The 16,256-nt window shown below is 35.0% G+C and overlaps 2 protein-coding genes, 2 long non-coding RNA genes and 1 pseudogene across 4 annotated transcripts in view; all 5 read left to right on the top strand.

Moving 5' to 3' along the window:
- The window catches only part of LOC107631331 (GDSL esterase/lipase At3g48460), a 3,803-nt gene extending 2,786 nt beyond the window's left edge, over nucleotides 1-1,017 (top strand). Inside the window, exon 3 of the mRNA XM_016334745.2 lies at nucleotides 286-1,017. Coding sequence (XP_016190231.1) covers nucleotides 286-792 — 507 coding nt within the window. The 3' untranslated portion in view covers nucleotides 793-1,017. The remainder of the gene's footprint in view (nucleotides 1-285) is intronic.
- On the top strand, nucleotides 4,788-5,494 carry LOC110271000. The gene is made up of 3 exons (XR_002360906.1): nucleotides 4,788-4,841; nucleotides 5,015-5,130; nucleotides 5,238-5,494. It is a non-coding gene; the product is annotated as an uncharacterized LOC110271000 (long non-coding RNA).
- Nucleotides 5,917-6,292, top strand: LOC110271539. Its single transcript, XR_002362170.1, has 3 exons — nucleotides 5,917-6,016; nucleotides 6,075-6,158; nucleotides 6,265-6,292. It is a non-coding gene; the product is annotated as an uncharacterized LOC110271539 (long non-coding RNA).
- On the top strand, nucleotides 6,556-7,788 carry LOC107618413 (annotated as a pseudogene).
- LOC107607811 lies at nucleotides 10,824-11,716 on the top strand. The gene is made up of 2 exons (XM_016309715.1): nucleotides 10,824-11,480; nucleotides 11,585-11,716. Exons 1-2 carry the CDS (start codon nucleotides 10,824-10,826, stop codon nucleotides 11,714-11,716), a joined length of 789 nt encoding a protein of 262 aa, XP_016165201.1.

Raw genomic sequence — 16,256 nt, 5'->3', positions numbered from 1 at the left:
CAATGCATATTTTTATACATAAATACAAAATAATTAGTTGACGAAGGTTGATTTTTTTGTACACAGTATACACATAGCATTATTTATAAACTTGATATTGTATTGCAGTCAATAGCTTATGGCAGTTCTTTCTTTTGTTTGATTTAGAATTTTGCTATTCTAAAGAATTTGTTACAAATTACATGGTTTTATACCAACTTTTATAACCCAAAAGCATGCTTTTTTGGGTAAAATATAGTTACTAAGCAGATCCATCAACAAGTTTAAAACAATGTGTGTGTGCAGAGTCTGCTTGAGAAGGGTGCCAAGTACATTGTTGTGCAGGGTCTGCCACTCACTGGTTGCTTGCCACTGGCAATGTACCTCGCTTCGCCGGACAACAGGGACGACATAGGATGTGTCAAAAGCGCTAACAACCAGAGCTACAACCACAACCTTGTGCTGCAAGAAAAGATTCAAGAGTTGAGAAAACAGTACCCTGAATCCATCATAGTTTATGCCGATTACTGGAACGCGTACCGCGCCGTAATGAAGAACCCAAGCAAGTATGGTTTCACAGAAGTTTTCAAAGTGTGTTGTGGATATGGAGAACCACCTTACAACTTCAGTGTTTATGCCACGTGTGGAACACCAAATGCCACTGCATGCATTAGCCCTTCACATTACATTAATTGGGATGGTGTTCATTTAACTGAGGCAATGTATAAGGTTGTTTCTGAAATGTTTCTCCAGGGGAATTTAACACAACCTCCATTCAATTTTTTGTTGGAAAAAAAAGAGAAGCAGGGGTGAGGGTGATCAATGGTTCATCATCATCCAAGAATGCTGTTTGGTATTCCTTATTAGTCCTATTGGCTTTGCAGTGTTTGCTAACGTAACTATAAATTGAGAGAATCTATTCATATCTTGTATAATATTTTTCCTGCTTCAAATACTTATGTCCGTAGCAGGATTATTGGATATCAAATTTTCCCAGGGAAATTAGTATATACTTTTACAAATAAATATATATTTGTGTAATATTATCTAGCTAGCATAATTCTACAATGAAAATTACGGACCCTTCAAAAGGACACAAGAACCTATCAAATTTTTGAAGACTTTTAAAGAATAAAAATTTATAAAGAACTTAGATATTTGATCTGAAATTTTTTTAGGTTGTATTTAATTTTAAGAACACAAGACACAAGTGAGAAAATATAAAAATTAGTTATTTTGTATTTTATTTAATGATAAACTAAATATAAAAAATATTAAAAGATGAAAGTTTAATTTATTTTTACTGAAGATAGGGAGATTTGAACCCACAACTTTTTAGGTGAGTATAGAAAGATTATGTCATTTGAACTATAACTTATTAACGAGCTTAAATATCAATTTAGGTGTTTATTTTTTTTTAAGTATTATCAAAATTTCATATCATTGTAATAACCACCATGGAACTAACTTCAAAATTTATGGTATATCTCTTGAAACCAAAGAAAGAAATTAAGGTTGCATTTGATTCTGAAAATAGATTAAGACAAGAATAAGATATAAATGATAGAGATACAAAAATTAGTGTTATTGTATTTTGTTTAGTAATAAATTAGAATAAATTATAAAAATTTAATTTATTTTCATTCTTTTTTCATTCAAAAATTTGAAAAAAAAGATATAATAATAAAATATAATTATAAAAAATTAATAAAAATAATAAAAAAATAAAAAATAAATTGTGTCTTTTTATTAATGTTTATATATCTTTTTTAATAGAATAAAAATAAAATATACTAATTTAATATTTTTATTCATATCTCATCTATTAAATACAATTTTATGTTTGAACAATAGATATATTAAATGTTTATTTTATTAGATGTGTGAATGGTTATTTTAATATTAAGATTTAGATAAATAATTTAAAAATACAGTATATTTTTATTTAATTAGTAATGGTTCATATTAGCTAGAGCATAACTGATACAAGTATTCTATTTATATGAAATCCGTTGCATTAATTAGCACATGTGTGCTTTTGTACAAATAAACAATGAAACAATACGCGCGTCTCCTTCCTTCTCTTCACCTACCGCTAGATATGGAAGTATAGAAACTAGTGGTAGTAATTTACAGATGAAAAATAATTGGAGAATATTTAATGCTCGCCTAAATCGGTGATTGAACAAAAGGTGGTCACAGTTTGTCATCATGTGTCAAGGCATGGGCCTAATAAATAAATGGGAAGTTTGCTATTGTTATTTGTTAATAGTTCAAATACCGTACTTAGAATACTGCTACAACTGCTTGTATCTGATAAAACTTGAGGAATTTGCAGACATTGCCTTCTTTTTGTTTAACAATCAGAAACAATAGGTAATAATAATAGATGAAGCATCACGATATTCACAACCACCAATCCTACGAAATGGCAGAGTGTAGGTAATAATATATTGCGAAAACATACATAAATGATAAATGAGATGTTCGGTTGAAAGAGAAAAGTAGGGGAAAGAAAACTATATATGTACATACATTCAACTCATTTATAACATTCTTTTAGGCAATTAGTTCGGTAAATTAAAGAGTAAATTGTGATATGTTATTGCATAATAAGCTTAGTTAGTTGTATACACATTTAACACATAAAATAGATTTGTTTATATTTTCTATTTCAATTTAGAATATTATTATATTTGAATTGAATTTTGGATGATTAACATATTGAATCATTTTTATTCTTATAAGACTATAAAATTTGAGAAATACTTATAAAATCTTAGAATGTATTTAATATATATTTTAAAAGTTTACTTTTATTCAAACTTTAACCATCGGTTGGATTATTTTTGTTTTATATATTAAAAATAGGCAAAACAAACCTATTATACAATAATATATAAGAAAAATTAATTTATTTTTTAATTTTTGAAAAATATCAGAGCAATTTTCTTTTTATTTTTAGGGTAAAATACTATTTTGGTCTCCAATGTTCGGACCAAATTCTAATTTCGTCTCTAATGTTTTCAACGTCCTATTTCTATCTCAAAATTTTAAACATGTTTAATATTGTCCTACCATTAAATTTGACACTGATAGTTAACAAAATGAGTGATGTGTATGTTAATAACGTTTCTAGTTAAATCATATCTTCTTCCCTGTGTTAGAAAAACATAACCAAAACTTTCTTGTAATACTTTTTCTCTTCAATTTTCTTCTTATTCTAAACTCCAAATCCTAACAATCAATTATCAACGCTTAAAAATCAAAGGAAAATTTTTTATATTAGTAATCATTGGTGGATCGATTTACTTCCATACTAAAATCGAATGCTATTGACTCTTGATGAACTGAAGATTGATGGTTTAGAATTCACAATAAATTCTCGTTGCAAGTATAGTTTCTAAACCAAGCAATAATCCTTTCATACAAAAACTTGTTTGTCACTTAAGCAAACCCAATAAAATTGATAACCGAAGTATTGAAACCTCGGGTCGTCTCTCAAGGAATTGCAGGGAGGTATGATTTATTATTGGTTATGGAAAAAGTATATTTTGTTTTGGGTTTTTAAAATAAGGAACAAGTAATTTAAATGACAAGAAAAATAAATTAATAATTATAAAAAAAACTATTGGCAAGGTACAAGAACTGAAAATTCTATCCTAGTTATCCTTATTAGGTGTGATGAGAATTGCTATTGCTCACACTTAGTTAACCTTTGCTAAATAAAGGAAAGTCAAGTGGACCAATTAATTTGACCCTCAAGTCCTAGTCAACTCCCATGAAAAAACTAGTTTTAGAGCGATCCAAATTAATCAGCAATTCCCAAATCTCAATCAACTGCTGAGTTTGACAACTCAAGTGTTACCAATTACTTAACCAAAGCCAAAAGAAAAAAAAAATCTAAATTAAGTTGAAAGCATCATAAATAGAGTAAAACAATTATAAATCTGAAATACCTCGAATTGCATTAAATAGAATATTCAAATCTTAACATGAAAAGTTCATAAGCCAATTGGGCAACATAAGTCAAATACAAATAAAAGTATTAGAGTGAATAGAAGTAGAAAATAAATTAAAGGAACATTGAACCTGGTATTGAAGTAATAACCAAAAAGTAAAAGAAATCCTAATCCTAAAACCTAAGAGAGAAGAGAGAACATATCTCTCTAGAAAACACTACAAAAAAAGTTAGTTTTAGCGACAAACTTTTAGTGGCAATAATATAATAGCCATTGTTTTATTTATTTAAGTTATGTTTTAGTGGCAATTATATATTTGCCAATAATAGTATATATTTTAGTGGCAATTATTATTATTGCCACTAAAAAATACAAAAAATATTTTTAATAAAAAATTTTAGTAATCATATATCTGTTGTCACTGAAAAATACAAAAAAAATGTTTTTATTAACAAAATTTTGTGGCCATAGTCTATTGCCGCTATTATTCTTAATAACATAACTAAAAAAAAGCTTTATTATCAATATTCATAATTAAACTAAAAGTCTAAAACTCTCCCAAAACGGCAAAACGGCAAAACCCAACTAAATAGAGGAAGAGTGAGATTAGAGGAGTGGCGAGTGTCAGAAAAAGAGAGATTCAAAGAGAAGAGAGAGTTCATCGCCAAAACCCTAAGTTCGTCGTAGCCGTCGTCCCCGCCACCGTTGTTCATTTGCTTTTCGCTGCTGTCATAAAGCTTATGGGATCGAGCTCCGCTAATGCATCATCTCCAGATTTGTAGCAACGCGGAATCCCCTGAGATCGAGAGAAAGAGCCTCTCCCGTTAACACATCTCATTTATGAATGATGCTGTTGCATTCTCTGTCAGCATTCTATGGCAGGATAGGAAGCAATTGCGTGTCACTCTTCTCAATTTGATTAGTTTAATGCATATTTTTGCGTACTGAAAATTTTTCTCTTGACTTTTTAATCCTTAATTTACAAACTTAGCATAATGTGAATGGCTCGTGTATATGAATTTGAAGTAAATTCTAAGAAAATTGATAAATTTGCAAGGTAGATTATTGTACAGATAGAGTGAGGAGGAGATGAACCCTAACCATAATCCGCAATCAAGCGATGGAGGAGGCATGATGCGATGCTGCACACACTGAGTTTCTCGCTTCGTTAATGGATTATACTCCTATGGTTCGTTCTGCTTTCTTCTATTTATGTAATATCTATGCTTGAGCTCCTTGATTAGAATTGTTTCCTAAATTTGATTGAACATTGGACCAACTCTTTCTTCTTCTCAGATACCTGATGAATTGGTGAAGCATTACTTAGCCAAGAGCGGGTTTTCAGTCTCTCGATCTTCGATTGTCAGTGCCTTTTTCCTTGTTACAGATTTGTTCCTTTTTTATTGATGTGTGAGTTTAACTTTGATGTTTTGACATTGTCAACTAATCAGAGGTAGGAATTGCTATATTAGAGTTGATTATAGAGAATAATGGTTCAATTTAATCTTTGGTTATAGGCTCAAATTAGGATAGTGAATCAGAGGTAGGATTGTACTATAGCTAGAGGCAGAGGTAGACCCAAGAAGAAGATGAAACTGACAAGAATCCTTCATTAGTTCATCAATGGAGTCATCACATTGGTGCTGGAGCAGAGGAAGACGAAGAAGATCAAAACTGGGTCAGTATCTTTGATTTTTTACCTATTTTCTTTGTTTTCTCTTCTCTTTAAGAGTCGATAGTCATACTCAATGATTTGAATAGGACTTATACTAGCAGTAATATACTTGACCTATATACAAGTAATTAATGGTTTTTGTGTTACATAATTCAAATGGATTCAGCCGCCACAACTAGTCCCTTCAATTTCAAGAATTCGCTATGGTGCAAAGCGTGATGCACAACTCAAATATTTGACTGGTAGATAAAAAAGGCATTACCTAATATATATCTTCATTGTTGTCTAGTGATGCTCTTTCTTCACCAAGAAGAAAATAGAATCTGACATATATGTGATGCAGGTAATGCAAAGCCTCATAGACCTAGGAGCACTTCAACCTACAGGGGACTTATCATCAGTAAGAACCTTAAGTTGATTATTTAGTTTAACAAGCAATAGAGGTGTTTGGCTTGCAGGTAAGAAGATCTGTACAATTTTTCTTGAACAATCTGCTTAACCAGACACCAGATCAGGCACAGACTCTTTCTGCCATTGGTGAGGTTTGTATTTCAATATTATATTATTCCTTCAGCTGATTGTTTTATTGCTGCAAAAATAATTGTTCTGACTCAGTTATTCGAAATCAAAATTATATTTCTGTGGCAGGATCTATTTGCTATAGCAAAAGATCAGCTATTCCGTTTTCCATCTATTTGCTGGTTTTCTACTTCAGAGCACTAAGGTTTAGGTGCCAATTTCCCTCCTCCATTTTCTTATCATCTATAGGTTCAATTTCGTAACAAGCTTTCCCATTATTAGTGATGAATTTTTGAGTTTCACATAGGTTTCAGTAACTAGGCTTTCCCACCTTAAACTCTAATGGAAACTAATTTCAGTTCTGTGACCCAGGGAAGAAGAAGATGAGGAAGAAGAAGCAACAATCTGTTGCAGAGGCTGATGCAGTTTAAGATTTAGACTCTGTGATTCATGACCATACTCTTTTCTTTGACAAGTTGATTGAACTCATCCCTGCCAAGCTTTTCCTTCTAACCGACGATAAGGATAAGCCGTGGTTTCAGGGTCTCAGCAAGGCTAAGAAAGCTGAGGTGAAGAGGGAAACTAAGGAGAATATTAAGAAGTCTTGAAGGGAACGGTTGGATCCTGAAAATCCCCCTGCCACTACTCTTGACTTGTTGAAGCAGAACTTGGGTAAGGAGAAAGCAAATGAGAGTAGCGATGAGGAGGACGGTGAGGCTAAGCCCATTGCCCTTGAAGGGGACAATCGGTCTATGACTTATGAAGAGCTTCGGCAAAAGCTTCATCGTAAGCTTGAGGAGTTTCATTCAAGTTGCGAGAATTCGGGAAGGGCAAAGAAGAGGGAGGATAGAAATGCGAAGAGAAGGTTTGAGGACAGGAAACGCAAGAGGGGTAGTGAAAATGAAGAAAATAAAGTTGCAAAGAAAGAGTCTACATAGAAAGTGAAGAAGGATGCTGCCGAGACCTCAAATGAGCTTGTGTTTGGTCATATCAAACTTACAGATGGTGAGATGCAAGGTAAGAAGAAGAGGAAACTTTCAAATCATAAGGAACTTGAAAGGGCAAAGAAGTTGGAGGAAGTGAAGAATAATCCCGAGAAAGGTGAGGCTGTTGCAAAGAAGCAAATGTGGAAAGCAGCATTGGATAGAGCATCGGGGATTAAGGTTCATGATGATGATCCCAAGCTGTTAGAAAAAAGCATTCGTAAAGAGAAGAAGAAGCAACAGAAGAATGCAGAGAAATGGAAAGAGGGAATTCAAACAAGGGACCAGTTGAAGGCAAAGAAGCAGCAAAAGAGATCAGATAATATTTCTGAGAGGATTCATCAGAAGAAGATGCATAAAATCGCAAAGAGAGAGAAAAAGCTTTTGCGGCCTGGCTTTGAAGGTCACAAGGAAGGTTTTATCACTGAAGGTTCCAGTTAAGTTAATTCAATGTTAGTTGGTATCTTTCCTTCATAGAATCATAGTATTTTGAGTGTTAGAATATGACAAATAGAACACATCAATTTCTATGTCTGGTTTAGTATGTCTCTTAACATTGAACAGTTTTTTTTCTATGACGGGTATTCATATGACATTTTGGCAATTCAGCAGTCCATATGATTAGTTTCTGGTTATAGTGGAATACTGGCATTTTATTGAATTTCAACTATCACAGGCTGTTTGATTACATTATATCACCATAGACTGATGATATACATTGGTTGTTGTATTTCTTTCCTGAGTTGCTTGCAAACTTGCCTGCAGTATCGAACTGTTGCTTCTTCACTAAATCCTCGGGTATGTTACAGTCCATGTTTGAAATCCAAAGCTAAGTACAGTTGCAGAATTTCAGCCTGTGTCTAAAATGAATCCTACAATTAAGATAGATAGATTCCAATTGTGTTTATTCTGAAATATAGTAAACTTTGATGCTATGCTATGTTAATATATCGCATTTTATTATCCCTTTTCAGTGATCATCTACAATAAATTTTTGTGTATTTTATTACATGTAGTGTATCTATCTACTATCATAATTGGTTTCACAACAATTATATTGGTGGTTTGTAGAGTGTGGACCATTTCCAGGCATGGATATTTTTTTGGAGAATGGTATAATCAGCTGAATCTGTTCCATATGTTTAGAAAGATCAATTTATAGCTTTGTGGTATTTCATTGAATCTCATGTCTGCTGCTAATGAATGTCACCAATGAAATGACAGTCAAAGCACTTTGCCTCCATAATAATAATAATAATTAATTGTAGTAATTAAAAATAATTTTAGTAATTAATTTTAGTATATTTATATTATGTACAATAATAATAATTGTTGGTAAAAATAATTTGAAATTTTAGAAAAATGATAGGTTATTATTTCTAAAAGAGTGAGTATAATAAAAAAGTCTTAAGATTTTAGTGGCAATAGTAATGGCAACTAAAAGTGAATATCATTACAATTTTATAATTATTTGTAGTGGCCATATAAATTGCCGGTAAAATGGGTTTTGGCGGCAATAGTAATAGCCACTAAAAGTGAACAACATTACAATCTTAGAATTACTTTTGGTGGCCATATAAATTGCCAAGAAAATAGCCGCTAAAAGTTATATACAGTCTTTACCGGCAAATGTTATAATTGCCGCTAAAAGGTTTTAGCGGCAAAGCATAAGACGGCTAATGTTTAATTGCCGGTAAATGTATTAGTGGCTATTTTTATTGCCGCTAAAAGTAAAATAAATGGCCACTAAAAATAATTTTTTTTGTAGTGAAACTACATCTAAAACCTAAAATTGTGAATTATGAATGTTGTATGAATCGTTCTACTCATTGTTTTTTATTCCCCCATTCTCTGGCATATATTATGTGTTTCTGGCTTGGATTTGGGCCGAAAAAGGGTCCAGAAATTGCTGAGGGCGTTTTCTGCAGATTCCTGCATGTGGCGTTCGTCACGCGTGCGCGTGGGTCACGCATACGCGTCATTTGCGTTCTGCTCAAAGCACGCGTCCGCATCGTCCACGCGTATGCGTCGCTGCTATTTTGCGCTAGGCATGCGTTCGCGTCGTCCATGCGTACGTGATGAGTATTTTGGTGAAAAATAAATTTTCCCCAAAACACACAAATCTAACCGGCAAGTGTACCGGGTCGTATCAAGTAATAAAAAACTCACGGGAGTGAGGTCGATCCCACAGGGATTGAAGGATTGAGCAATTTTAGCTTAGTGGTTAATTTAGTCAAGCGAATCAAGATTTGGTTGAGTGTTTTGTGATTTGCAGAAATTAAATTGCATGGAAGTAAAGAGAACAGGGAATTAAAGTGCTGAATCTTAAAGAACAAGAAATTAAATAGCAGAAACTTAGAATGCAAGAAAAGTAAATTGCGGAATCTTAAAGTGCAAGAAATGTAAACGGCTGGAATTGTAAAGGGAATTGGGGATTGGATTTGCAGAATTTAAACAAGGAAAAGTAAATTGCATCAAACAGAGAAGTAGAAGAAGGTTTGGGTTCAAACACATCAAAGCTATGCTTGAAATCATGAGATATTCATTCTTTCATAATATGTAACAATTATAGTATAAAACCTCATGAAATAGCATGAATTCATACATGGTTGATTAAATCAAAGGAAACATGAAAATCTACCTAATTGGCTTGCTTGTAGCTCAAGAAAGTGCATAATTCTAATGAAAACAAAAGAAAAAGACTAGTTAAAATAGGCTAAGATGACTTGTCATCAGTACGCGTCGCTGCCTTTCTCTTCAAAACTCCATTTTTGTGCTTTTCATCCATTTTCGTATGTTTCCTTTCTGTCTTCTAAGCCATTCCTGCCCTATGAAGCCTGAAAATACTTAGTACACAGATCACAGCATCGAATGGTAATAAAGGATAATTAATTTTAATATTTTTAAAGCATAGGAAACATGTTTTCACATATATCATAAAATAAGGAAGGAACAGTAAAACCATGCAATTTACATAAATAAGTGGGTGAAGGATTGATAAAAACACTCAATTGACCACAAAATACATCATAAAATAGGGGTTTATCAACTCTTTAATATGCAAATTATTTATGTTAAATTTAATGGTAGGACAATATTTAACCTGCTTAAAACTTTTTTGGGGTTGAAATATGACGTTTGAAAATTTTTAAAATTAAAATAGGACGTTTAAACTATTAGGGACTAAATTAAAATTATTCAACCCAAACATTAGTGACTAAAATAATACTTTACTCTTATTTTTTATAATATACTCTTACATTGTTATTATATAGGGCAAATAACACAATTAAACCAAATGGAGAACAAAATTACCTAATTCTACCATATTAAAAAATGTTACCTGGATCACACAAAAGGACCTTCCTATGTAATTCGAATTAGGGAAAGCAATAGTAATTTGAATTAGACAAAGTCAAATTAGTAGAGGTTCTTTTAATTTGAATTAGTCCAATTCGAATTATGCATGGATGTAAGTCTTACGTAGTTCGAATCAGCTTGATTCGAATTAGACATGCATATAGTGTTAAGGTAGTTCAAATTAGAGTGATTCGAATTATACATGCAAGGAGAGCCCTAGTAATTCGAATGAGTCTGTTTCAATTTATGTGTGTATAATTCAAAATTGACTGCTTCGAATTAGCAAGCACCCAACGTGTATAAATATGGTGTGAACATGAATTTCTCCCATTAGAGTGAAATACAATGGCTAGTGAGGAGAATTTTTTAGTGTTGGTGCATTATAGAGGGTCAATTAAGAAAAGAACACGTTCTGGTATTAAGTTTACGGATAAGGATCCCCTCAGTATTTTTCTGAAACCTACAACGAGCTTCGCTGACTTCCTAAATTCTATAATACAGAAACTGGGGTTGCAAGGCGTGAAATGGGTTGAGAAGTTATTTTATCACATTCTAATCTCAGTTCTACGACATGATGTGAAATACGATTTGTTTGTCATACGGAGTGATGAGGATTTGGAGGTTCTGTTCCATTGTCGTCGGCAGTTTTCCAAGGTCAGGACACCTGAGCTGTTAGCAAAGCTTGTAGATGTGGTCTCCAGCTCAGGTGGTTCGAACCAGAATTCCCAAACTCCAACAACGGCAGCCTGTTCTAGTTCGAGACCCGTTTGTGCATCTTCATCCGTGCCTGTTATTGCACCTCAGGAAATGGTGGTTTCCTCCCCGTCCTTTGCAGTTGATCTCGACCGCAATGGTAACGGAGAAGTTGGTATTATTGATAAGACGCCAATTTCATTACAGCGTGGGACACCGGATCGTATAGACGATGCGTTGCCGGATGATGATGACGCTAATGATGTGGAGCCAGACATCATTGCCAATGATAGCGGTGATGACATAACAGTGAGTAATCCACCTATCCAGCTGGGGCTGGCGGCGCGTCCAGCTCAGGAACTCAGTAGTACCGCCCGCACATTTTATCTTTGGACTTGGATGCCATGAGACAGGAGGGGGTTCTTGGCAAACCTGTTGGATTTGGTGCCAAAGATACTCAGGATACCGGAGGTCTATCAGAGTTTCAGGTTGGTCAGCCAGTTTCAGAACAAAGAGGAGGCCGTGTTACGTGTGAAGACATATAGCATCCAACGTGGGGTACAGTACAAAGTGGTGGAAGATGCATATAATGAAGATGCATATGATGAATGCCTTTCCTATTAGCTCGTGATATCACTTGTCGGTCTATAAATGCCAACCCGACACATCCTTTCGGATGTAGCCTTCCTGCCATGTCCAGAGATATAGGCTCTACACACTCATGCAGTAGAAAAATTTGCCATGCCGGGGATATAGACCCCGCACACTCATGTAGCAGGGAGTCTGCTATGTATGAGATATAGGATCTACACACTCATGCAGCAGAGAAAGTTATGCGAGCAGGATACAACCTCAGCCCTCACATCTAAACGTAAGCAGGATTAACCATCGTCCTTATGCCGGCGCTGCGACCTCGACAAGTTGGAGACTGCCACAGCCCTTGCCCGAGGCGCATAGCGACTCAACAGTCTCAGCATAAAACAATATATCAGTGGCTTTCACAAATCATTTTCAGTATTCAGCCAACTCTGAGCCCTTGACTAGTCTCAACATCATCAATCCGAAATTCACAATTCATTATTTCGATCGTCACTACAACACTCCGCCATCTTACTCAATTAATCCATCCTCAGTACTCCAGAAACCTAAGTCTCCATCTTTTAAATTCATATAGAAATTCACTAAAATAAATCACTAACTCATCTTTAGTAATATGAGAACCTAATTCCTTGATAGTACTCGTAAACAGCATTTGAAAGAAGTTTAGAAAGTTAGAGAATCCTTGAAAACGAAAAAAATTATTTTTCAGAAAAACAGGGTCTATGCATACACATACCCATTTTATGCGTACGCATACATAAGATTTTGCCCATTTTGCGTATGCATACAAAAATTCATGTACCATAGGTGCCAAACAGAATGACACGCTTGCGTATGGGTGGTTTGCATACGCATACCCCTCCAGAATTGCAACATTTTGTAAAGTTGCAGAAATAAGTTTTTAACACCAAAATTTAAACGTTCATAACTTCCTCTACAAAAATCTATTTTCATCAAACTTTATATCAATTTAAAGATCTTTGAATGAACTTTAATTTAAGATAAATTTCAACCAATTTAAAAAACTAAGGCTCAAGTTATGCTCTGTCAAAATTTTCCACAAACTTGTTTTTACCAAAAATTAACTACGTTCTCAAACTTCTAAAATTCACAATCAAAACCAAATATCCTACAACAAAAACAGTTCCAATAAACCTAAATGATGTTCATACACCTTCCAATTCATTCCTCATACTACCATCATGCAATTTTACTAATTTCATCCAAAAGTCTCCCTTACCTTCCTCAAATTATCAATGTTTACACTCCAAGCATCATTTCTTGATTTCCAACCTTTATCAATATCAATAAGCTCATAACTCACTATCAACACTCCAATAATCATTTTCAAACCTCATTTCAATAATGAATAACAACATTAAAGTTCAACATCACAATTCATCAAATGAACAACACCATCATGCATAATCAAATTCAACAATTTCCAACAATGAATTCAATCCTATCCTAAGGTCCACTAGCGTAAGTGTCCAGAAATGTTACATATTACATAGAAAAAATCGAAATCATACCTTGGCCGATCTTCAATATGCACAACCCACCAAAACTTGGATCCCACAATCTTCCAAAAAGCCAAGGCAACTCTAACAAGCACCAAAGCTCAAACTAACATCATATATATATATATCAAAATCAAAACCTAAGGTTCACAAAAACAACTAAACATAAGGGTTTTGTGAGACTTTACCTTACCCAACGAGATTAGGGGTAAAACTCAACAATTAGCTGCTACTAGAGATTACCTAAACAATCAAAATCACAAAATTTACTCAAAAACCAAATCCAAAGACACAGAATTATTAGGGCTGGAAACTGGAGCTAAAGTTTCAATTTCTTACGAACGAAGCTTAGATAGAAATGAAGAGCTCGACAAGAGCTTCGCGTTGCCGCAAATGCCTGGTCAATCGGAGCTCCGTAACTCAATATATGGCTCCCGGAAGATGGTGATGAATAGTACCACCCTCCCCTCTCTCTCAATTCGCGTTTCTCTATCTCTTTGGTGCTGAAATGAGGATGCAACTTGGGACCAACTTGGGCCCGGTCCAACCTGTTAGTGTTTTAGGTCCATTTGGCCCACTTTGGGCCAAAACCTGTAAAATTAGAGCCCAGTTTTCAATTCTAAATTATTTTTGTCCTTTCAAAACAGTAAATTAAATTTTCAAAATCTTATTTTTCTTAAAACATGGTATTGGACAGACTAGAACCGTACTGCTGGCTTAAGCACTGGTACACATTTTTATAAAAATATTTCGCAAAATATACATTTTTCAATTCAGAAAAATTCATTAAATTCAAATTTCACCTTTTTAGTTTCAAAATATCATTTCTATATTTTTGAACCTATCCCGGGCAATTTAAAGTTATTATTTTATTAAAGCAGTTTTACGTGAAAACTCCGATTCTTACATCCTCCCCTCCTAATAAGGAATTTTGTCCCCAAAATTCGAATTGCGTGATATATCCTCCACGAAGCGTTCTACTATCAACGTTGTCAACCCAAAAAAGTTGCCAAAGCATCTTGTCCACCGTCATCCTATCGTGTCGATGTTCCCTCCCGCCTTCCGCTGCGTCACTTTTATTATCATCATTAAGAATCCGGATTACTCAGCCACATCTATCAAAAGCCTCCTTCTCCATTAGTCCCTCTAACGAATCTCTAAGTTCAACCAAACTTACGACAACCTTCCATAAGATAAAACTAAGCCAACTGGTTCTTAGAAACATATCATAACAACTTTATAGGTTTACCTCTCATTATTGGATCCGACTCTGTCGCCTCCCCTGCATCCATAGTGAATACTCGGCCTGGTTGCTGACTCCTACCCACCTCTCGGTTCCTCCCACGGTGGTAATACATGGATATATGTCCAGGACGCCCACAAGTATAGCACAGACGGCTTTCCCTCATCTGGTGGAACTGAATATTGTTGTCCCTTTTGAAGTTTCCTTGACCTTGAAGATGTTGAGGAGTGTGTCCATCTTTCTTAAAGTTCTATTCCCTTGGTCGCCACGAGCTCGGTTGTCAGTATAACCACAAGTTCCTCTTGCCTCAGCTACCTTCTTAGCATAGTCCTCTACAACTCGAGCTTTGTTCACTAGTTTTGAGAACATTCTTATCTCCAAGGGAGCTACAGCAGTCATGATGTCATCCTTGAGACCTCCTTGGTACTTGATACATTTCCAACTCTCATAAGATTCAGGGGCTCCCTGACATACCCTTGAGAACCTACAGAGCTCTTCAAATTTGCCTGTATACACTGCTACTGACATTGAGCCTTGCTTCAGCTGCATAAGCTCTAACTCCTTTGCTTCTCTCACTAACTCCAGAAAATACTTCTTATAGAACGCCATTTGAAACACATCCCAAAGGGTTTCTACACTCGAAAGTCACAGCAACTGCACTCTCCTTGCCACCAATGTTGTGCCTCTCCTAACAGCTGATAGGCCGCAAACTCCACGTATTGGTTAGCCGGGACATGTTGAGCCTGTAGTGCACGCTCCATAGCTCGGAACCAATTGTCCGCTTCAGTTGAGTTGGTCGATCCTCTGAATGTCGGTGGGTGAACTTTCATAAACGAAGCCGAAGTCATTGGAGCACCTCCCAAGTCATTATTGTCTCCGTCTCCATTGCAATTTCCATCCCCATTTTTGTTTCCGTTCCCGCCGGTTGCCCCAATCTCTGTACAGCTTGTAAAGTCGCAGCAGCATTCGCCTCCATGGTGTGAGCCAAGTTGGCCATCGCCGCCATAAACTCGGCATGGTTATCGGCCGGTTGGTTATTCTCAGTTCCTCCCTGGGTACGAGTATGACCTCATCCACAAGTAGCCATTAGGGTTCCTATCTACACTAAATAGTCGATATCAAGGTGATCAGTCTCAATATCAAAAACCTAGTGCTTCAATTATCCCAAAAAGACACTCACAAACAAGCATGCTATGCAATATCAAACAGATAACCTAAATAGCATGAAAGAAAAAGACACAGAGTATGCAATGAAGTACAATCGGTCCATTCTACAGGCTCATGAGGACGAACAGCTCTAATACCACTAAATGTAACACCCTAATTACCCTAAGCCTTACCTTATGTCGTAAAGCACAGGGTAATCAGAGGTCACGACAATCCTAAGGCTTTTATATTAATGTATATATATAGAAAGAAATAATAGTTCTAGAAGCCCGATGAAGAAGTAAGCTCAAAAATAGAGTTTTAAAAGCGCGAAACGTTCACACGAAGCTACACGAATCGAGGCACAAGATATAGATACGAGATATCAAGACATACATAGATATATAAGTAGGATAGTTATAAAGTACTAGCCGCAACCCGCGGAGTTTAAGCCGACTAGTATATACAGACATACCGAGTTTTGAAAGTAAAAAAAAAATAGCTTATACCATATCTCTCTCAAAGTAAGCCTCTAAGGCAAATATAAGTACAAAAGTGAGAGAACTAATTCAAAAT

The sequence above is a fragment of the Arachis ipaensis genome, chromosome B01 (assembly GCF_000816755.2).
Source record: "Arachis ipaensis cultivar K30076 chromosome B01, Araip1.1, whole genome shotgun sequence".
Lineage (NCBI taxonomy): Eukaryota > Viridiplantae > Streptophyta > Magnoliopsida > Fabales > Fabaceae > Arachis > Arachis ipaensis.
This window is presented reverse-complemented; position numbering and strand designations above follow the sequence as displayed.

Coding starts and splice junctions, on each gene's coding strand:
- LOC107607811 (XM_016309715.1), top strand. CDS start 10,824: ATGGCTAGTGAGGAGAATTTTTTAGTGTTGGTGCATTATAGAGGGTCA. Junction 11,481..11,584: donor ATAGCGGTGATGACATAACA/GTGAGTAATCCA, acceptor GCCATGAGACAG/GAGGGGGTTCTTGGCAAACC.